General features: G+C 45.9%; 1 protein-coding gene and 1 non-coding gene across 2 annotated transcripts in view; both read left to right on the forward strand.

Moving 5' to 3' along the window:
* LOC134743503 (histone-lysine N-methyltransferase 2C-like) overlaps nt 1-23,965 on the forward strand; it is a 75,872-nt gene that overhangs the window by 3,552 nt on the left and 48,355 nt on the right. Inside the window, exons 7-26 of the mRNA XM_063676961.1 lie at nt 141-266; nt 628-742; nt 1,120-1,239; nt 1,823-2,007; nt 2,943-3,133; nt 6,750-6,883; nt 7,296-7,393; nt 8,072-8,324; nt 8,989-9,149; nt 9,727-9,970; nt 10,558-10,717; nt 12,663-12,916; nt 14,860-14,958; nt 15,330-15,563; nt 16,024-16,158; nt 17,519-17,700; nt 18,115-18,343; nt 18,806-18,963; nt 19,356-19,483; nt 21,476-21,609. Coding sequence (XP_063533031.1) covers nt 141-266; nt 628-742; nt 1,120-1,239; nt 1,823-2,007; nt 2,943-3,133; nt 6,750-6,883; nt 7,296-7,393; nt 8,072-8,324; nt 8,989-9,149; nt 9,727-9,970; nt 10,558-10,717; nt 12,663-12,916; nt 14,860-14,958; nt 15,330-15,563; nt 16,024-16,158; nt 17,519-17,700; nt 18,115-18,343; nt 18,806-18,963; nt 19,356-19,483; nt 21,476-21,609 — 3,340 coding nt within the window. The remainder of the gene's footprint in view (nt 1-140; nt 267-627; nt 743-1,119; nt 1,240-1,822; nt 2,008-2,942; nt 3,134-6,749; nt 6,884-7,295; nt 7,394-8,071; nt 8,325-8,988; nt 9,150-9,726; nt 9,971-10,557; nt 10,718-12,662; nt 12,917-14,859; nt 14,959-15,329; nt 15,564-16,023; nt 16,159-17,518; nt 17,701-18,114; nt 18,344-18,805; nt 18,964-19,355; nt 19,484-21,475; nt 21,610-23,965) is intronic.
* LOC134743815 (U1 spliceosomal RNA) lies at nt 11,666-11,829 on the forward strand. Its single transcript, XR_010128045.1, has one exon. It is a non-coding gene; the product is annotated as a U1 spliceosomal RNA (small nuclear RNA).

The raw sequence follows: 23,965 nt of genomic DNA on the forward strand, positions 1-23,965 counted from the left end.
CTTAACTAAGTAACTTAGAACTCATAGAAGACTCCCTTTTAAACAACTGGTCTAGTATTGTACTACTTGTGTTGTACTGCTTTTTCCTATATGTATTGTTATTTTTCTACGAAATTTAGATATGATTTTTTTGTAATCAGGTGGTTGCCTCAGCAGAGGAGGATAAGGAACAACTAGAAGAGTCCCGGGTGCGGGGTATTGTAACGACCGCGTTGACGCGAAAATGTGCCTTTTGCACTAGACATGGTGCGAGCATTCCTTGTAAGGTAAGGACCAGCTCCATAAACAATGTACATTTCCCTTTTTACTGTTAACCCTTTGATCGCCACGTATATCGTGTGCGCCTCGACATCGTGAGCCTTGTCTGAATGCACGAAGGTTGATTTTGAGCTGTACCCGCGCGCATCAGATGACTTCTTTGAGGATGAATGAATTATCAGGTGTTACGTCAAAGGGTTAAAACTATTTACAATTTTGAAGAAGGAATGATTCAAATAGATCCGTTCAAACGTGGCCTCAAGTAATGTTTAGTTTTTACCCGACTGCGTCAGAAGGGGGGTAATGTTTTTAGGTGGTTATATCGAATTATCTATTAAGCAATATATTACAGTATACATTTTTTTCCAGATGAGTTGCAGTAAATACTTTCATCTGCCCTGTGTTCTCGCTTCCGGAGGTTTCATGGACTTCCAGACCAAATCTTCGTTTTGCAAGGACCACTTGTATCAAGTGGCACTTATTTGTAAGTGTTTACACTCATTAACCAGTTAATAACATTTCCTACTACTTCAGATTTATATTTATATTAGAAATATAAAGGTACAACTTGCTTGTATTTCTTTTAGACTTAACAATCGATGGACATTATAGACTATGCAAATAGTGTCAGATAGGGAGACAATGTTTTTCATGGTACACAACTACACAACCATGCAAGAGCGACCAAGACAACATAGTCCAGTAGGGCTAAGATCGCTTCTTTATCGTCTGTCACTTTTGAGCAAGTGTGTAAGTCCGAAAGTAACGCATGATACCACGGGCGATAAAAATGCGACCATGCTATCCATGCAGGCTAGATTTGCAATGTAACCTGTGTTTAACAGCGGTGTTCTTCAACAGGTACAGCTGACATCGACTGCCGGACGTGCCGAGCCATCGGCGATATATTCAACCTCATGACATGCGTCACTTGCGGCGCGCATTATCACGGGACTTGCGTGGGTCTCGCACAGTTGCCAGGTATTTCGATTATTATTACATCCTCTTTCCCAATGTAATAAATTTTTGATGCAAGCTTTTATTGCCGACTATACTTGTATCATTCATTATTCATCTATTGAGACAACTCCAACAACCCAAATTTATGAGGTTGCATTGTTTTATCTACCAGAGCATCCGGGCTAGCACATGATTGGCGCGAGAGTATCTCGCCGCGACATAGACTACCCGTCACTCTTTTAATTCATACAGTTAGTAAAAGACAGGTAGTCTATCTCGCGGCGAAATACTGTCGCTCCAATCATGTGCTCGGCCTACAGATCAGCCACAGCTTATTGTCGTCTTTCCAATGTCACAGGTCTTCCAAAAGAATACCTTATTTGAGCCCAATCAAACATCCGGATATATTTCAAATGTTACTTATTTATTTATTTTATTTTATTTATTTGGAGATCCAACAGCTGTGACATTAACATAAAAATTATAGTTGATACAGGAATTAATATTACCAAGATTTAATATTACCAGTATTAAAAAAATGTACAAGTAACATAAAGATACAAAACATTCTAGGAGCAAAAACGTATAACTACTTGTCTTGCAGGAGTACGAGCGGGTTGGTCGTGCCGATCATGCCGAGTGTGCCAAGTCTGCCGCGGAGAAAGCGCGACGGGCGTGCCCGCTTCAGACTCTCGCGCGGTAACGTGCGAGCACTGCGACAAGATGTACCACGCCATGTGCCTGCGGCCTCGCATGGCGACCGTGCCTAAATACGGGTGGAAGTGTATGGTGAGTGTCCACTATCAACTGAGTTGGTCGAGCTAAGGTTGCGGAGGGAAGAGCCGGTTCAGACTCCCGCGCGGTAACGTGCGAGCACTGCGACAAGATGTACCACGCCATGTGCCTGCGGCCTCGCATGGCGACCGTGCCTAAATACGGGTGGAAGTGTATGGTGAGTGTCCACTATCAACTGAGTTGGTCGAGCTAAGGTTGCGGAGGGAAGAGACGGTTCAGACTCCCGCGCGGTAACGTGCGAGCACTGCGACAAGATGTACCACGCCATGTGCCTGCGGCCTCGCATGGCGACCGTGCCTAAATACGGGTGGAAGTGTATGGTGAGTGTCCACTATCAACTGAGTTGGTCGAGCTAAGGTTGCGGAGGGAAGAGTCGGTTCAGACTCCCGCGCGGTAACGTGCGAGCACTGCGACAAGATGTACCACGCCATGTGCCTGCGGCTTCGCATGGCGACCGTGCCTAAATACGGGTGGAAGTGCATGGTATGTGTTCAATTGTTTAGTATATCAAACCATGCATCATGTTTTATTCTAAAGTCAACCAATATCGGCTTTATTTTTTATATTTTTTAATGAAATGATTCATTCTGTTTCGATCTCATTACTACGTAGGTCATCAGGATAATTAGGGGACGTTAAATGGAATTAAAGGGTCCTTTCTTTCTTTCGTTTGTTCAGCATAGCTTAGTCAAACCAAAGTCCAAATGTAATCGCCGAATTAGCGAACAATTGAATGTGATGTATGCCTGGAAATAAATATAATTTCATATTTTGATCTTCTAATAGTGAATTAGTATACGGGTATAAACTATGCAAGGAATTTTAGGATCGGCTGATGCCGCACGTACGTTTATATCGTTAGATTTGTTAGACTTTTATAAATGTACAAATAAATATCGTCACCACTATAACCCCATACCCTGTTACAGTGCTGTCGCATCTGCTCGGACTGCGGCGCCCGGTCCCCCGGCGCGGGCCCGTCGTCCCGCTGGCACGCGCACTACACCGTGTGCGACTCGTGCTACCAGCAACGCAACAAGGGCAGCTGCTGCCCGCTGTGCCGCCGCGCTTACCGCGCCGCTGCTTACCGAGATATGATCCGGTGTATAACGTGCAAGAGGTACGTCCATCTTACTCTTACAGTGCTGCCCGGCGCGGGCCCGTCGTCCCGCTGGCACGCGCACTACACCGTGTGCGACTCGTGCTACCAGCAACGCAACAAGGGCAGCTGCTGCCCGCTGTGCCGCCGCGCTTACCGCGCCGCTGCTTACCGAGATATGATCCGGTGTATAACGTGCAAGAGGTACGTCCATCTTACTCTTACAGTGCTGCCCGGCGCGGGCCCGTCGTCCCGCTGGCACGCGCACTACACCGTGTGCGACTCGTGCTACCAGCAACGCAACAAGGGCAGCTGCTGCCCGCTGTGCCGCCGCGCTTACCGCGCCGCTGCTTACCGAGATATGATCCGGTGTATAACGTGCAAGAGGTACGTCCATCTTACTCTTACAGTGCTGCCCGGCGCGGGCCCGTCGTCCCGCTGGCACGCGCACTACACCGTGTGCGACTCGTGCTACCAGCAACGCAACAAGGGCAGCTGCTGCCCGCTGTGCCGCCGCGCTTACCGCGCCGCTGCTTACCGAGATATGATCCGGTGTATAACGTGCAAGAGGTACGTCCATCTTACTCTTACAGTGCTGCCCGGCGCGGGCCCGTCGTCCCGCTGGCACGCGCACTACACCGTGTGCGACTCGTGCTACCAGCAACGCAACAAGGGCAGCTGCTGCCCGCTGTGCCGCCGCGCTTACCGCGCCGCTGCTTACCGAGATATGATCCGGTGTATAACGTGCAAGAGGTACGTCCATCTTACTCTTACAGTGCTGCCCGGCGCGGGCCCGTCGTCCCGCTGGCACGCGCACTACACCGTGTGCGACTCGTGCTACCAGCAACGCAACAAGGGCAGCTGCTGCCCGCTGTGCCGCCGCGCTTACCGCGCCGCTGCTTACCGAGATATGATCCGGTGTATAACGTGCAAGAGGTACGTCCATCTTACTCTTACAGTGCTGCCCGGCGCGGGCCCGTCGTCCCGCTGGCACGCGCACTACACCGTGTGCGACTCGTGCTACCAGCAACGCAACAAGGGCAGCTGCTGCCCGCTGTGCCGCCGCGCTTACCGCGCCGCTGCTTACCGAGATATGATCCGGTGTATAACGTGTAAGAGGTACGTCCATCTTACTCTTACAGTGCTGCCCGGCGCGGGCCCGTCGTCCCGCTGGCACGCGCACTACACCGTGTGCGACTCGTGCTACCAGCAACGCAACAAGGGCAGCTGCTGCCCGCTGTGCCGCCGCGCTTACCGCGCCGCTGCTTACCGAGATATGATCCGGTGTATAACGTGCAAGAGGTACGTCCATCTTACTCTTACAGTGCTGCCCGGCGCGGGCCCGTCGTCCCGCTGGCACGCGCACTACACCGTGTGCGACTCGTGCTACCAGCAACGCAACAAGGGCAGCTGCTGCCCGCTGTGCCGCCGCGCTTACCGCGCCGCTGCTTACCGAGATATGATCCGGTGTATAACGTGCAAGAGGTACGTCCATCTTACTCTTACAGTGCTGCCCGGCGCGGGCCCGTCGTCCCGCTGGCACGCGCACTACACCGTGTGCGACTCGTGCTACCAGCAACGCAACAAGGGCAGCTGCTGCCCGCTGTGCCGCCGCGCTTACCGCGCCGCTGCTTACCGAGATATGATCCGGTGTATAACGTGCAAGAGGTACGTCCATCTTACTCTTACAGTGCTGCCCGGCGCGGGCCCGTCGTCCCGCTGGCACGCGCACTACACCGTGTGCGACTCGTGCTACCAGCAACGCAACAAGGGCAGCTGCTGCCCGCTGTGCCGCCGCGCTTACCGCGCCGCTGCTTACCGAGATATGATCCGGTGTATAACGTGCAAGAGGTACGTCCATCTTACTCTTACAGTGCTGCCCGGCGCGGGCCCGTCGTCCCGCTGGCACGCGCACTACACCGTGTGCGACTCGTGCTACCAGCAACGCAACAAGGGCAGCTGCTGCCCGCTGTGCCGCCGCGCTTACCGCGCCGCTGCTTACCGAGATATGATCCGGTGTATAACGTGCAAGAGGTACGTCCATCTTACTCTTACAGTGCTGCCCGGCGCGGGCCCGTCGTCCCGCTGGCACGCGCACTACACCGTGTGCGACTCGTGCTACCAGCAACGCAACAAGGGCAGCTGCTGCCCGCTGTGCCGCCGCGCTTACCGCGCCGCTGCTTACCGAGATATGATCCGGTGTATAACGTGCAAGAGGTACGTCCATCTTACTCTTACAGTGCTGCCCGGCGCGGGCCCGTCGTCCCGCTGGCACGCGCACTACACCGTGTGCGACTCGTGCTACCAGCAACGCAACAAGGGCAGCTGCTGCCCGCTGTGCCGCCGCGCTTACCGCGCCGCTGCTTACCGAGATATGATCCGGTGTATAACGTGCAAGAGGTACGTCCATCTTACTCTTACAGTGCTGCCCGGCGCGGGCCCGTCGTCCCGCTGGCACGCGCACTACACCGTGTGCGACTCGTGCTACCAGCAACGCAACAAGGGCAGCTGCTGCCCGCTGTGCCGCCGCGCTTACCGCGCCGCTGCTTACCGAGATATGATCCGGTGTATAACGTGCAAGAGGTACGTCCATCTTACTCTTACAGTGCTGCCCGGCGCGGGCCCGTCGTCCCGCTGGCACGCGCACTACACCGTGTGCGACTCGTGCTACCAGCAACGCAACAAGGGCAGCTGCTGCCCGCTGTGCCGCCGCGCTTACCGCGCCGCTGCTTACCGAGATATGATCCGGTGTATAACGTGCAAGAGGTACGTCCATCTTACTCTTACAGTGCTGCCCGGCGCGGGCCCGTCGTCCCGCTGGCACGCGCACTACACCGTGTGCGACTCAACTATTAAAAACTATTAAAAAAAATTGCAATGTTATTATAACTTAAATTGGACATTAATGTACTTTGATTCGTCGTTCCACAATGAAAAATGTAAAAAAAAACATCGTGTATGGAGGGTCCAAATATTCAAGGTGCGGTAGCGACTACTAAAATGTATTAAAAAACTCTGAAAAAAATTACATTGGTTTTTATAGTGGTAGATTTTACATTAAGCGGGTGCCCCGCAGAAAAATATAACTTCGACGAAATAAGGACCACCCTCATTGTCATTATGCCAACCTTTGGGCAATCATCTTGTCTGGCACTGGAGCCCCATAAATTACGACGGTGGAAACACTTGAATTAAAGGGTACGGAAATACCAACTCCTTCGAAATGGCACTGCGAGCTTTCACCTTCATTATGTCAATTGTTAATAGTCTGCAGAACTTCTTTAGTCTTTTTAGGGTTCCGTACCCAAAGGGTTAAAACGGGACCCTATTACTAAGACTCCGCTGTCCGTCTGTCTGTTACCTGCCTGTATTTCATGAACCCCGTGATAGCTAGACAGTTGAAATTTACACATGATGTATGTATTTCTGTTGCCGCTATAACAACAAATACTAAAAAAAATAAGTGGGGCTCCCATACAATAAACGTGATTTTTTTGCCGTTTTTTTGCGTGATGGTACGGAACCCTTCGTGCGCTAGTCCGACTAGCTCTTGGCCGGTTTTTATTCCAATAATCACCCAGCTTATATATTTTGTCAAGTAACAACACCTAACCTAAGACTATGTATTTGATTGTAGATACGTCCACGGCATGTGTGACCCGGAGGCCGAGCCGCCGCAGTACCGGCTGAAGAAGGAGCAAAACCCGCAATACGAATACAACTGTCCCATCTGCAAGACACAAATGCAGATTGCTGGCTCCAAACTCGGCTGTAAGTATATTATAGCTCTATTAGGCTTGTTTATAATTTCGACGACGCGACAGCGGCACATTTTGCCACCCATACTTTATATACTATATATTACTATTACTATCCATACTAATATTATAAATGCGAAAGTCTGCCTGTCTGTCTGTGTGTTACCTCTTCACGCTTAAACCGCTGTACCGATTTAGTTGAAATTTGTCATAGAGATAGTTTGAGTCCCGGGGAAGGATAGTTTACGCAACAATCTAAAGCCAAAGACGTCAACTGACGCGCGCGGATACAGCCTAATATCAAATTCAACCTTCTTGCAATCCGACAAGGTTCATGATGGCGCGCCTCGAGATAGGGTTCGCCTTCAAAGGGTTGAATATATTAAATTTGTAATGTACTTACGTTGTTGTGATGATTGTTTCAGCGTTCGAGGACGACAACACGGCTTCTACGTCCCAAGACTCTTCGTTTGGTGACGAGAATTCACAACAGGAACAGGATCCTCTCGCTATTGAAGCTAAGGTATCTAGTTGGATTTTGATGAACATAATTGTTATTGTCCTATTTATACATTCGAAACAAAGGTTCATTAAATAATAAATTGGTATTTTAGTTAGCTTTGTATTTATATTTATTGATCATAAATCATTGTTAAACATAGGTCTTTATTTTTCTTAGTAGTAATTTTTGTAATTAATATCTTGTAAGTAATGTCTGTATACTCTAAGTGCTACTTGCACCATCCCCCTAACCCAGGGTTAACCGTTAACCCAGTGTCAAATTGTACTGGTAACCATGGTAACTCCAGGTTTAATCGATTGACCCCGGGTTAATAGTGGAATGGTGCAAGTGGGTCTTAAATGTTTGTTCAATATTACCTACATATTAACCTCTTATTAGGGTTCCGTACCCAAACGGTAAAAACGGGACCCTATTACTAAGACTGCTGTCCGTCTGTCCGTCTGGCCGTCTGTCTGTCACCAGGCATTATTATCTCATAAACCGTGATAGCTAGATAGTTGAAATTTTTACAGATGATGTATTTCTGTTGCCGCTATAACAACAAATACTAAAAAGTACGGAACCCTCGATGAGCGAGTCCGACTCGCACTTGGCCGGTTTTACTATAGATGGTTAGATGTAACAAAATCACCTCGTATTTTATAATAGTTCCATGCACTAACCTGTAATTGCTTTCAGCCGGACGTCGGCCTCGGCAAAGGCAAGCCGTACACTGTCTCCTCCAAAGTCGCAAAAAAGAAGATGGGCGGCTACAAATTCAAAGGCGGGATGCACCCCGCCAAACTGGGCTTCCAGAAGAGAGCGAGATCGGTGCTAGACTTCGGTCGGAAGAGGGGCACCAAACCCAAGATGCGGGGCGTGTTCGGGGTGCCCGGGCTGGGGCTTCAGAGGCCACAGGCCCCCGACAATAAGACCACGGAGGATGATCCGGGTAAGATTGGCATTTAATAGCTCTAGGCTGGTTGCGAGAGAGATTGAAATGGATTTCGAACGGAGTACGGAAAGCTAAATAATGACTCAAGAGGCTATAGCCAATATGACAATCGTTTACACAAAAACACCCGTCAAAACTCAAATAATGTCACGATGTGTGTGTGGGTGTAAGGAGATCACCTGACGTACGCATCTCTGATACTTATTTTTTTCTTTTCGATTCGCGTTTGTCCATCCACGATTATCACTGTCGACCGCATTTCGGAATAGAATGTCCGGCCCGCAAAAGTACATGGCCAAATGAATTTATTCCATAAAAAAAAAAAAAAAAAAAAAATTATTCCATTCATAATGCGTCCATCCAATTTTGCAGCTCGCTGTACAACGGTAGCGAATTTGGAGTTCTCTTGCGTCGATCATTAGTTTTCGAGTGATCATGATCCGTATAACATTTTTAGGTCACTGTTTTGCTTAGGATTCCTTTTCAAATATTTCTATTCTTTTTAATTTCTTTGTCCAATTGGATAAATAGAATTATACACATTGATGTGTATTTTGTATCACATTTTGCTTAATGAGAGAGTGAGACGCAATGACATTGGACAAAGATATTGGACAGATGGAATACCACTCTTATGTACGATACGATGCATTTGTTCCAGGTGTAGAAAATAAGCTAGTGCTGTGTTCGAGCAAAGACAAGTTCGTGCTGACACAAGACTTGTGCGTTATGTGCGGTGCCGTGGGCACAGACTCCGAAGGGTGCCTTATCGCCTGCTCGCAGTGCGGGCAGACTTCTCATCCTTATTGTGTTAATATTAAGGTAGGTTTTATATATTTCACATCAACTAGTTACAACTTCTTACAAAACTGTTATATTAAAAAAATATACCTGACAAAACAATAAAAAGAAGAAGGCTAAGGAGTTTGTGTGGGAATTAGGTCGGCGACTGAGAGATAGGGGTTGCGAAGTACCTGGTCCAACAGATCTCCTTGGCAATTCAATGGGGTAACAGCAAAATTCCTTCATGTTAGGCCCTTTAGGCAATCTCTTGCCAGACAAAGCAGGTTTATTTATGTGGAATTATTTAAATTCTGTCGTCGTTTTGTTATCACAGCGTCGTAGTATTCACTCGTAGGGTTAATTTCCGTAGGATACTTACTAGATTAGCCGCTAATTTGTGCGTAAGCGTGATCACGCGGCTAAAGCTTGGCTACTGGTCTTGCCAGACCTTACTAAGGGTCGGTTGCACCAACTGTTTGTCATCGTTAAAGAGTTCGCTAAATTGTATTGTATGGAAAGTTTCATTGTGAACCGCCGCGGCGCGCCGGGTGACGTTGATCAGTCTTTCAAGTGCGGATGGTGCAACTGGTACTAACACTGCTATCCGTTTTGGCAGGTATCTCAAGTAATAGTAACAATGGGCTGGCGCTGCATCGACTGCACCGTGTGCGAGGGCTGCGGCAACCGCGGCGACGACGGCCTCCTCGTGCTGTGCGACGACTGCGACACGGCGTGGCACACGTATTGTGCGAGGCCGCAGTTGGCGGAGGTGCCGAGGGGCGCCTGGCGGTGCGAGAGATGTAGGAGGTGTCTCACTTGCGGGACCAGAGAGACCACGGCTTGGTGTGAGAATTACACAGGTAAATACAAACTATACAACAAGCGGTACCATGAGTTTTAAGCGTCCTTTCACTAGCGACTTCGTCAACTCGAACGCAGTGATACTCGCACCGATGTCAGTACGAGGAAGATGCATTGTGAGTAGAATTTTCGTTTTGTATGAGGAATGTTCTAGCACGAGAATATTCCCCATAGTAAACAGAGAACGTTATCGAGAACGTCATAACTAATTGTGTTAGTTTACGCAGTCGAGTCGCTAGCGAATATGTCAGTGTCAAACTCTTAATAAGGATACAGGTCTTTTTTCTATATCTCCGATTGAGCCACGGGTGCCTTCGCGGAACTAAATTTGGACATTAGACGGTCGTAAATTTATTACATTAGTCTTACCATATAGATCAATCGCTTTCGGGTTCCAATGATTCTATATAAGATGTTTTGGACAAGATTTGTCTTCTATTTTATAAACTATTAGTTTTATCATTAAGAATAGGCCTACCTCGTATTCACGCAAATAGGCACATTGGATGTCGACTTGCGGAAAATGCCCAGTAAAACTAACTAACTAACTAGTTTTATCATTAATATTTTATCTTTTGCCTACTAGAATGCGGGCCGTGCGCGTCGCTAGTAATGTGCTGCGTATGTTCGGAGCCGTATTCGGACGGTGAACTAATTATCCAGTGCGAAAAGTGCATGCGATGGTTGCACGCGTGCTGCGACTCGATAAGGAGTGAGGCGGATGCCGAAACTTGTTGCAGAGCTGGGTAAGTGAAATTCTACAGAAATTTTAGATAACAATAACACATTGTTCAAGTGGCTTAATCATTGCAACTACGACCACTTTCTATCAAGTAGAAGTATGAGAGTGACGCATGCTACACATAGCGATAAAATGGCTACCATCGTATCCGCACTTTACAATCGGTAAATATGAGGGGCCTGAACAAAACCCAACAAACAAAGTGAAACTAAACAAATGAAATGGAATAAAATGTTTGTTAGACTTATATTGACCGGGATATAGACCGTGATTACCTTTTGTATTATTTGTGAGCTCCCGATATTTCGACGCAGTTACATGCATCATGTTCACGGGTGATGATGCATGTAACTGCGTCGAAATATCGGGAGCTCACAAATAATACAAAAGGTAATCACGGTCTATATCCCGGTCAATATAAGTCTAGTGAAACTAACCGTGAATCATTCAAAACTCTAAAATGTTTGTTGTTGCGAAGTCATTCTCATTGCCGTGAAGACACCGAGGACAACCATTAAGTTTGCCTTTACCATGGATAGTTTTGTTATCGATTTCATCATCATCATCATGTCAGCCGATAGACGTCCATTGCTGCACATAGGCCTCCCCCAAGGCTCGCCACTCCGACCGATCTTGTGCCGCTCCCGTCCACCGAATTCCCGCGACCTTCGCTAGGTCGTCGCTCCATCTTGTTATCGATTTGGTGAACACTAACTCTGTAAGTAAGTAATATATATTTTTATAAATCTTAGTTATGTTTACATAACTTGCGGTGGATATAATAAGATATCACACCCATCACCGTCCTTCTGTACAGGACGGTGAGTCCGGGAGACGGTTAGTTCCAACATTTGCCGCTAGATGTTGCTGTTCTCTCCGCGTCCGAATCGTACATCGCGGTGTTAAGATTTTTCCACGAATGACGACCCTCGCTCCGTACTGTAGTGAACTCATACTTACCTGGCATAGGGGATACCGTGATCAAGAAGGCGGTTCCCCCAGGGCGAGACTCTTCCATTGCACACTGCGGTTGGGTTGACCCTTGCGATTATCCCTAATGTGGATAACTCGGATGCGTTATTTTTGGTAGTGGGGACTGCGTACGCGCCGTCCCCCCCTTTAACTAGCATAATATTGTATTGTATTGCTTTTCTTCAGCGCTTTATTTTGATTGTCACGATTCACGATTTCTCATGTTGTGATTCTTCCTGCTAGTTGTTGAAGCGCCAATGTCATTGTGCTATCTCCATCTGAGTCACGGAAAGGGTCGGTTGCACCAAACCGCCTGTCACCTTTAACAGTTTGTAAAATTTTATTGTATGGAAAGTTTCATTGTCGAGTGACCTCGTTGACCTCATTCATTCTGTCAATCGGGGTTGGTGCAACCGGCTGGCCCTAAATAGCCGGGTCCACACAGCGAGTATGCTAGCTCCGTCTGTGTGGAGTAGTGTGGACCCGGCTAATGGAGTATCATTCAATTATCCTCTTCAGACATATACTCTGTCAAGCAATTTCCGTCAGTAGAAAATAGCGGCAAATTTAAAAAATGTAGGCACGAAGGGTTTTCGCTCCATGGAAAATTTGAATTCCGCGCCTTTTTTACTGACAAACAGGCTGTTTTAAATGAAATGACTAATTACCCTCCTAGTAAACAAGTTACATTTCCAGCTTCCCATAATCCGCCAAACCACAGTGGCCACCGCCCACTTTTTTTTCGCGATTTCGTGGTCGGTCCCATAGTAAAAGTTGCTCAGTATAGTCCCAAAACCTCCCTGGCAACGGGAATGCACTTATTTTTTAGCCACCCTGTATATACAACCTTTCGAGACTAGAGTTGGAGTAAGGGCGGCCGGTCCCGCGTTTCCGGTGCTGCAGCTGTGTCGGGTCGCCGTCGCCGTCGCCGTCCCACGTGGGATGAGTCTGTCATATATCGTAATGTTCGTTCCCAGCTACAAGTGCGTGGTGTGCCGCGGGCGCGACACGGCCCCGCCGCACCTGGCCAAGGCCATCGAGGCGCCCCCCGCCGCGCGCGCGCCGCCCCCCACCGCGGCCGCGCTGGGGCTGAGCGGCGAGTACTACGTGGACGACGTGTGCCTCAGCCAGCGCGGCGCGCACCACATGAAGCAGCTCGAGGCCGAGATGGGCATCACGCACACCAGGCGGAAGAGGCGCTTCAAGAACGAGACCACCGAGAAGGACCATGGTGAGTTTGTGGCTTTGGAGCTTCCCGCAGCCCGACGAACCCATGTTACGTTTGTTCGGCAAGCTGCACTGCTTGAATATTATCACTATGCGTCAGTCAGTCGCTCTAGATGAAGCTCCTTGTCTTGGAACACTATTAAAATTGAATACCATCATTTGGTCATAAGACTGGTTCAAGCCACAAATGGCCCCGCCCCTACCCATTATTACATCATATCTATAAAGTACAAATGCCCGTCTGCTCGTTTGTCTCCTATATCATAAGATGAAACACTGGTGCGTGAAATGGGACTTAATAAGGAGAAATTATTTCTATATAAAAGTGCAAAAACACAGACAGTGCAATTTTGGCACAATTCTAGGGATTGACAGGGCAAGCTATGCTGGCGCCATCTGCTAAATACTTCGACCGGCCAACCCCATTTTCAAACAAAGCAAAATCAACTTGGTTTCTTACACTGTAGATTCAAATTTCACCAACAAATGGATTTTTTCCTTGATTGGCTGGGCCTTAGGAGGCTATGCGATTTTCATCAGATAAATTGGAATAATACAGATAAGCGCTAAATAATATTACTTCCGCACCTACCGAAGCCACACCTTTACTGCTGTTTGTGCGTTTAGACCTTTAAGCCCAAATCTTTAGGCAAAGATTAATTGATTATATTTTGTATTAGATCCGTGGTCTTAAGACAAATTCGTGGTTAGAATTTAGCAGATCAGTTAAGCTTAAGCCTTTATAAGGAAGAGGGAATATATTTCTCACTTGATTTTTAACTTTATTTCAAAGTTAGATAGGGTTTAATTTTGCATAATTTCCTGACACCCCTTATAAAGGGACGGCTCTGAACAAAATGCGGTAACTAGCCCTATAAAGGACGTTCGACAAAGTCGACAATTAAGTTATCTTTATCACAAAACTTATGTCGCGGTACAGCGCCATCTTCTTTAGCTGTCAAACTCGGAAGCACGATTTTTCTTAGGGCGTCCGCTAACTGGCGCGGTTCCACGTAGCGGGTGAGCGGGTTAAGAGCTCATCAACGTGCTCACTAGCGCCACTGTTTAATAATTGTGATTATTTAAATTTAACAAAAAAGGGGGCCCCGCTACGTGCTGTATTTTGTATTTAAGTACCTTTTGAATACATCAAACTAGTATCTATGAACTCAAAACAAAAACGGTCGTTTTAACTTTGGACGCATACGTTGACCAATCCAGCTACGTAAAAACTATTATAATGTATTCAAAAGGTATTTAAGTACAAAATACAGTACGTAGCGCTCGCTGCCCTCTTTTTAAAATATCTATCGTTAAATTTAAATACAGTTATTTAGCAGTGGCGCTAGTGAGCAAACGAAAAACAGTATAAGCAACGCTGACTGGCGCAGACGTGTGCGACGAATTTTACTTACAACATAGAGTAACTTATACTAGAGTGGTACTGTCATAGTAAATTTTGTAACCCCAGTAAATTCACTGCCATCTGTCGACACACTTTAAAACTAAAAATAAATATTTATAAAAATACGATAAAATGTATTTAAATATGGATAAATGATTTTTTTTATTTGCATTAATTATTTTTATGATTTTGACCCATGTTCTTTCACTGATATGCGTTAAAATTGTTAAATAACAAACGAAACCCGTCAACGCCATCTATACGACAGTAGGCCAAAGCTAGTAGCGCCCTCTGAACGAGAATCAAATTTTCTTGATTTTCGAGGCACGTTTTTTCCTTAGACTGTATCTTTGCTTACAATAGCACCCGCGTGCGTGCGCCCGCTCCGTGCACCCGCGCCAGCTAGCGGACGCCTTTAGACTTTGCATATATTATTTATACAATCAATAACTCTTTGCCATAGATATCATTAGATAGATCTTACTATAAAACATCTAACCTGCATTTTTGTGTGTCCACGCTGGCATTGTGGATTGGTGTAGAAATAATGGCATCTATTGAAACAGTGGTTCAGAACGCAGACGTCGAGATGCCAGACGACTCCAAGCCAGACAGCACGGCCGAAGTTAAAGAGGAACCTGGTATGTTTTTTATATCAAATTCAACCTTAAATTGCTTAGCGTAGGGTTTACTTTTTAATGTAACTTTTTTTTGTTGAAATTTTAAAAAATGGTGCAAGTTTTTAATTAAAATGTTTGTTTCTGATGTTACTCTCATGGCATCATTCTTTACAAATATTAGATGATGTTTCTGAATTAGGTTTTTTAATGTCACTATTTCCACAATGGATCAGGGTTTCATTTTGCATAATTTTCTGGCATGACACAACTTAGACTATGTAGCAATCTATCTACCTTCCTTTGTATCAATACAAAAAAAAATTAAAGTGGTTTAAAGTTTACATACAACAATAATTATTTGCAACGCAATTTCACCAACACATTGTCCACAGGTATATCAAACGCGAACCTCAAAGAGGGCATACTCTGGAACGTTGTAAACGAAGGCCCCCCGCCCGAAGGCTTCACCGTTTACACGACGGAATCCGGCCTGACCGTGCTGCGGAGAAAGAGACAGAGAAACCTGAACAAGCTCGGTATTGGCGGGTTCGTGGTGCGACAGAGACAGAACACTAAGGCGCAGGCCGATGATGAGAAGGATGGTGATGGGACGCAGGCGTCTGGAGGTAACTGTTACTAATTTACTTGTAGATGCAGGTGTTTGTTTACTGTTGCAAACAGCGATTATTCAGCGATCAAGTAGGAATCCGTTTAGAAAAAAAACTGCTTTCCAAAGCGCTGACTAGACGCTCAAAAGACGTGTTTGGTGGCCCTAAGGCTAAGCCTTAGGCCCGTAATAGTCCTCGGGTCAACAACCTAGGCACCTGTTCATGCAAATCTTATAGCAGTAAATACGAGTACAGATGTAGTACATAATTATTTTCCATCGTATCTTCACGGAAACGTACGAACGTGACTTGCTATTTCAGTCAGTCTCGGAACAAAAAGTACTGAGGTTGACTGAAGTAGCATGACAAATACGAACGTTTCTGAGAAAATATGATGGAAAATAATTATGCATTACATCTGTAATTGTATTAGTAGTAAATACTAGGATAACATAACCATATATGTGTTTTACGACAGAATCGCCGGGCAACAAGCGCAAGCCGCGTCGCAAACCGCGCTCCAAACTCATGGAACAGTTCCCGTCTTACATGCAGGAGGCGTTTTTCGGGAAAGAACTGTTAGAACCTGCCAAGCCGGCTGTCAGTTCTACAGGTAACTTATTTCTGGTGCTATTTATATTATATTCTAAAAAATATGTTTCGTTGAATAGTATGCATTTGTCAAAAGCTCCCAGAAATAACTTTACTCCACTTGGTGGTGGATTTGTCTATGGCCTAGATTTATCTTTGGCAATAATAGGCCCAGAATATGATAGAACTTTGTCCTAATGATTAAGCACGCGTCTAATTGATTTAACCTTTTGGACGCCAATGACGGATATATCGGCAGCGTAGGTCCAACGTCAAAGACAGATTAATCCGTCACAGACAACAGAGCAACATAGACCTACGTGCGTTCGCATAAAGTTCAATTTCAGTTTTGACACTTCGGTGGCGTGGCGTCCGAGTGACAGCTTTTGTATTCGACACGGCGTCGAGAAGGTTAAAAGTGACGGACACCTATGAAAAAAAAACAAACAAAACACAAGCTACTCATATGATTGATTCACGCCTGCTAAAAGCGATGGGTAGTTTTTTCGCGTGGCAATAGTACATTATTGTCGAGGCTCGGAAGTAGCTACTTGCTGGCTGAGGATTCGTTTTAAACGGACGACCTTGGGAGTCCGTTTAATTGATTCCGAAGCCAGCAAGTAGCCTTCCAGCCGAGTCATATATAGTGCTTTTCTCAAAAATGGCGCAATAAACACAAATATGATAGAAATATTTTACAGAAGCAACGTTATTATGTACATATTTTCACAGAAAAAAGTAAAAAGATTTGCTTTGCCGCCTTTTTATTTTTTTAATTAAAAATAGAAGTGTATTTTTTTGCTGAAAATACGCCAACCTATTTGAGACACCGAAATAGTCGTGGTACCAACATTGTAATAATAAGTATTCAATTCAATATATTCTTTATTCAAATAGGCCTAGCAACAAGCACTTTTAAATTGTCAAGTTTTAAATATTACCTTAATCTAAATATCAGAGCAATTTATTGATGCAGTTATTATTATTCTTAAAAACATTGAATTATTATAGATATGTCAAACTTAATAATAAGAATTCACAAAAGGATCGTCAAACACCAAAATTGATTGATGGACTGATCATCTGTTTGGCTGTTTAATGGACCTACGCCTTCATTTGATATGGCCACTTCAACTTTTAAAAAGTTTGGAGCTCGACAAATAATGGAATTTGTATGCAACATTGCAGTCCCGAAATCGAGACTGCAATGTTTTTAACTTTTTAATTTTTTGACTGACCATAAACTACGCACTTTGCGACCTACTTTTTAACCGGCAACGTCGACTTTGCCGTCCATTTTTGAGAAAAATACTTTGGTATAACCTTCTTTAGCATTGTTGAATGTAATACGGTCACAAGTAATCCCTAAATATTGTTCGCAGGCAACCCGTCGTCCAGCCCCGGCGCCGGCGGCCCGGCGCGCCCCGGGACGCCCGAGGGCTACCGCGAGCTGCGCGACTTCCGATTAGAGCCCGATAACTCCGACAGCGACGACGAGGACGTGCTCGCGGCGCTTACCACCTTCAACGAGAACGACAGCTCCTACATCATCACTCTCAACTCCGTGAGTACCTGCTGAACTACTGAACACATCTCTATAGGAGACTCGCGGCCCGCCAGTCCTGACGAATTAGATCTAACAAGTTGGGTGAAACACGTATACAACGTAAAATTTGGAGTAGAGAGAATAGAAATAAGCCTAACAAATAGCCACAGACAGAGCAGTGATTAACTAAAGCTCCAATATTATCATTCTCCAATTCTTTACAGCTGCGCCCTCCTTAAGTTGGATTCTATCCCCAATGTGTTTAATCTCGCCGAAAAATAGTTCATTCCTTAGAACCTAGAATCACTTTTATACGTTTTCTAGGTGTTCTATACGGTCTTCCATGATCCATGGATTCGGATTGAATACATTTGTTTACAGAAATTAGAGTACTCAAAACTGAAATCCATTAACACTTGATCACATTTACAGGAGGAAGTAGAATTCCTAAACACCCTAAAGCCCAAAGTGGAGAAAGAGGACCCCGATAACGTCAAAATTAAGACTGAAGTCACGGAGGACGGCGTGAAGCATACCGAGGACTCCACGGCACTGAAAAACGCGATTTTAGGCCCACAACCCGCCGAGAGCGAGCCATCTGTGCCCTCAGAGATACCCACTGTGCACAGTACTAAGACTGAAACTATGCACAGCAACAGCGGTAAGTAATGGGATTCTTTTAGATTTCTAGTTATTTTATTTTTTAATTCATTACATTTCACAGCATAACAGTATTCCAAAGCACTGTGAAACCAATAGACAATTTTATACACATAGTTTAGTACACAAGTCAAAATTAACATATCACAAAAGAAGGCCGGTTATTCATCGTCTCGCAAAACCAGAAGATGATGCCTTCTGGTTTAACTAGGGTTACTGGCTCATGTTATTTGGATTGAATCAATAATTTTTTGTTGTTATCCGGTCAGCCTGGAACATGTTTCGCGAATTTTAATATCATTCAACCATAGTTTTAGGAGTGACCCAGGAGAACAACAGAGAATGCTGCAGCAGGATGTGTTATACCTCTAGAATTTCAGTATAATTATTACTATTTTACGCCACTTTTTCGCTTACACGCTGACTAGTCAGCCACTATTTACAGCAGTTAAATTTCCCACAGAAACGGGCGGATCGTCCCAAGCGTCGACGATATCGCCAAAAGATGATCTGTCGCTATTGGGCGTCAATCTGGACGCCATGGTGCGAGACACTCTCCCTGATATGGACAGCAACGATGTCGATGAGATATTCAAGGGCGTGCTGACCGACGATTCACAGGTGAGTTAGTTTTAACTATTAATTATTACGCATGTTGGCAAAGCGAATTCTTACAAGATATAAATATGGCCCAGATCAACATTAGTGACTTTTTCAAATTAGTAAAACTTATGATTTTCTATTTTGTTTACTTTTTACTGAAAAGTTTATCGACTTTTGCTCTGAATTAAGTTCTTTTCCCTACCTGTCTTTCTAACTGTAAAACCAAACAAATGAAGTAGCCTAACAACTACATATTCGGATCTGCCTTTTATGATTTGACTAAGAAATCGTGCAATATCATTATTCCTGATCATCAAAAATGGGTTATAAAAGGCTCATTGCATAGGCATATAAAATTGTATGAAGTGGTAATTATTTACTAAAGTATTAATTTGACTCCATATGTCCAGGAATCTCAAGAATCATCCGTATCATACGTGAACTCCATGTCCGGTACGCCGTACTCGCAGCAGCGGCAGCAGTTGCAAAGCCCGATGGATTACGCCTCGCCTTACCACACTGATTTCGGCGGGAGCAGGTAAACAAAAATATATTATAATAACTCATTGTATACATTTTTTATTCATTTTGACCATGGAATGTCTCGCTGTAAACATAACGAATGAGACTTACATACGAGCATAGGATCCTAAAAACGCTTGACATTATCGTATGCGATTTTTTTTTTTTTTTTTTTTAATTTATTTAGGAAACAAACAGTCACATACAGATAAGTTTAAACTTGCAGATATACAATAAGACCTATAGTTCCATTAATTATAACATACTGATATTGATAACAAGTAGAAACAGGGCTTGTTCGGCACTGCCTATAAATAGGAAGATACACAGAAGTAACAATTGGATACACAACTAATAAAGTACCTAAGTATCAAACATGCTTACAAACATACATACGTTACATAAGACTATAGAACAATTACAATTTTTTTTTTTTCTTTTTAAAGCAAAGACTGCTATGGAAAAAGTAAGCTCCGCAGACCACTACTATATTTACTGAAAGACAATGAGAAGATATCTAGATTTATGAAATTAACATTGTAATCATGACAGGCTCGTCTAAAAAAAGTATTTTTGGCGAAATTAGATCTACAAAAATCGATATGGAATGTTTGGGGGTGGCGCGTGGGAATACGAGGCAATTTAAAGACAATTTTTTCAAGAAGAGTGGAAGAATCAGTAAGGCCATTTAAGAGTTTATACAGAAACATTTGGTCTATATAAACACGTCGTGTATCTAGTGGCCCTAGACTACGACGGTGTGTGCTATTCTCTGACATATTCAGACCGTGGCGGAAATTGAGCGACTTTAACAGCTTTTTTTGGATTCTTTCAATTCTTTTTATGTGAACGGTATATTGAGGGGTCCAGACGACGCTACCGAACTCTAAAATGCTGCGAACGTAAGAGGAGTATAATACTTTTAGGGTGTTTGGATCTTTAAATGGTTGAGATAGTCTAAGTATCAGGCCCAATTTCTTGTAGGCCCTCTCGGAGATGTGGTCTATGTGTGAAATGAAGTTAAGCTTAGAATCCAAAATAATACCAAGATCTCGGACCTTGGTGATTCTATTTATGATCTTTCCTGAAAAACTATAATTGAAAAGAAGGGGACTTTGTTTATGAGTGAAAGTAATACAGTTGCATTTATCAGGGTTCAGAAGCAATTGGTTATAACCGCAATATGCGGCAAAGCTATCAAGATCGCGTTGCATGTCCAGGCAGTCGTTCTTTGTTTTTATGATTTTGAAAATTTTTGTATCGTCTGCATAAACTAGATGTCTTGAACTAGAAAACGATGAACCCATGTCGTTTACGTATATGATAAATAAAAGCGGTCCTCAATGAGAGCCTTGAGGGACCCCTGAATCAATGGTTAAGTATCTGGAAGTATAGCCCTTTTGTCCTTATTTCGCGTTCAAAACCTGTCGCTCGTCGGGCCGTGAGGCGGATAGACCACGCGCACTTTGCTTGCGGGTTACGTCTGCAATGCGCACATACTTCGTGTGACGGTGACCTTATTCACTCGACACGTTGAGTCGCAACTGGGCGATTTCTAAAATAAATATTGAAAATCTGATTCTTTCAAATTTAGACATTCTTGGGCTCATTCTACTCAGAATCGACAGCATTCTCCATTCTGCCATTAAAAAAAGATGTCCCAAAATGTCCATGTCACGTTTTAGTGTAATTTTTTTTCACTTTTACGTGCGTGACGTAGTGGAATGTACAATTTTCATACAAATTTTTGGGACATTTTTTTATATATGCTAGTGATTCTGAGTTGAAGAACCCAAAAATAGTAGGATCTGTGAGAATCAGGTTTTCAATATTTATTTTAAATAAAAAAATAAAAAAATATCTTTATTTCAGAACATTCAAGATTCCATACAATATTGTTAGTGCATTTTAGAAAACGCCCAGCGATGCGGCGTAGTTTTAGCTAAAACATTGCGCCGATAGCTTACCTAGTTTAGCAGTTTGAAGGTATTGTTTGTTGTGTTGACAGCAGCAACAGTGCCCTGAGCCCGCTGTTCTCGGACATGGGCGGCGGCGGCGGCGGCGCGTGGGGCGGCGAGCAGCCCGCGGCGCCCACGCCCTCCTACAACCAGCGCTCCGCCGAGAAGATGCGCGCTGACGAGAGTGAGTACTACATGCGATTATTATTGCTTCTCGGACATGGGCGGCGAGCAGCCCGCGGCGCCCACGCCCTCCTACAACCAGCGCTCCGCCGAGAAGATGCGCGCTGACGAGAGTGAGTACTACATGCGATTATTATTGCTTCTCGGACATGGGCGGCGAGCAGCCCGCGGCGCCCACGCCCTCCTACAACCAGCGCTCCGCCGAGAAGATGCGCGCTGACGAGAGTGAGTACTACATGCGATTATTATTGCTTCTCGGACATGGGCGGCGAGCAGCCCGCGGCGCCCACGCCCTCCTACAACCAGCGCTCCGCCGAGAAGATGCGCGCTGACGAGAGTGAGTACTACATGCGATTATTATTGCTTCTCGGACATGGGCGGCGAGCAGCCCGCGGCGCCCACGCCCTCCTACAACCAGCGCTCCGCCGAGAAGATGCGCGCTGACGAGAGTGAGTACTACATGCGATTATTATTGCTTCTCGGACATGGGCGGCGAGCAGCCCGCGGCGCCCACGCCCTCCTACAACCAGCGCTCCGCCGAGAAGATGCGCGCTGACGAGAGTGAGTACTACATGCGATTATTATTGCTTCTCGGACATGGGCGGCGAGCAGCCCGCGGCGCCCACGCCCTCCTACAACCAGCGCTCCGCCGAGAAGATGCGCGCTGACGAGAGTGAGTACTACATGCGATTATTATTGCTTCTCGGACATGGGCGGCGAGCAGCCCGCGGCGCCCACGCCCTCCTACAACCAGCGCTCCGCCGAGAAGATGCGCGCTGACGAGAGTGAGTACTACATGCGATTATTATTGCTTCTCGGACATGGGCGGCGAGCAGCCCGCGGCGCCCACGCCCTCCTACAACCAGCGCTCCGCCGAGAAGATGCGCGCTGACGAGAGTGAGTACTACATGCGATTATTATTGCTTCTCGGACATGGGCGGCGAGCAGCCCGCGGCGCCCACGCCCTCCTACAACCAGCGCTCCGCCGAGAAGATGCGCGCTGACGAGAGTGAGTACTACATGCGATTATTATTGCTTCTCGGACATGGGCGGCGAGCAGCCCGCGGCGCCCACGCCCTCCTACAACCAGCGCTCCGCCGAGAAGATGCGCGCTGACGAGAGTGAGTACTACATGCGATTATTATTGCTTCTCGGACATGGGCGGCGAGCAGCCCGCGGCGCCCACGCCCTCCTACAACCAGCGCTCCGCCGAGAAGATGCGCGCTGACGAGAGTGAGTACTACATGCGATTATTATTGCTTCTCGGACATGGGCGGCGAGCAGCCCGCGGCGCCCACGCCCTCCTACAACCAGCGCTCCGCCGAGAAGATGCGCGCTGACGAGAGTGAGTACTACATGCGATTATTATTGCTTCTCGGACATGGGCGGCGAGCAGCCCGCGGCGCCCACGCCCTCCTACAACCAGCGCTCCGCCGAGAAGATGCGCGCTGACGAGAGTGAGTACTACATGCGATTATTATTGCTTCTCGGACATGGGCGGCGAGCAGCCCGCGGCGCCCACGCCCTCCTACAACCAGCGCTCCGCCGAGAAGATGCGCGCTGACGAGAGTGAGTACTACATGCGATTATTATTGCTTCTCGGACATGGGCGGCGAGCAGCCCGCGGCGCCCACGCCCTCCTACAACCAGCGCTCCGCCGAGAAGATGCGCGCTGACGAGAGTGAGTACTACATGCGATTATTATTGCTTCTCGGACATGGGCGGCGAGCAGCCCGCGGCGCCCACGCCCTCCTACAACCAGCGCTCCGCCGAGAAGATGCGCGCTGACGAGAGTGAGTACTACATGCGATTATTATTGCCGATCCCAAATTATCTGTTCGATGAGGGTTCAAGTCGGCTAAGCAACCATTTTCATATTCTCGTGGCCCAAAAAACAAGTATTTTTTTAATTCATTGCTACAAATCGACGTTTTTCAAAAACGCATTAAAAAAAAAAAAATTGATATCTTAGGTGACATTTGACAAGATTTTTGTATGTTTATGTTATATTTAACGATTTCCATAGTGGTTCTCTAGTTTATCATAATTAAAAAAGACATCGCAGTGAAATCGATGAACCGATTTTAATTCACCCATTTAAGAGCTACAATACCACAATTAGACACACACAGCAGTCTAACTTATAACACCCCTCTTTTGCGTCGGGAGTTAACAACTTCATCAACGAAACGATCTTTAAAGATATGCATCTGACGTCGATGACGACCAACGACAATGTTCTGTTCCCATTAAAGATAATAGTATTTTATACAATCGTGATATAATAGAGAGCTTTTTAGTCGAGTACCGTGTTTAAGCAACGAAGCTTGCCGAGTTGCTTAAGTAAGGTACGAGAT

This window comes from Cydia strobilella, chromosome 8 (assembly GCF_947568885.1).
Source record: "Cydia strobilella chromosome 8, ilCydStro3.1, whole genome shotgun sequence".
Taxonomy (NCBI): Eukaryota; Metazoa; Arthropoda; class Insecta; order Lepidoptera; family Tortricidae; genus Cydia; species Cydia strobilella.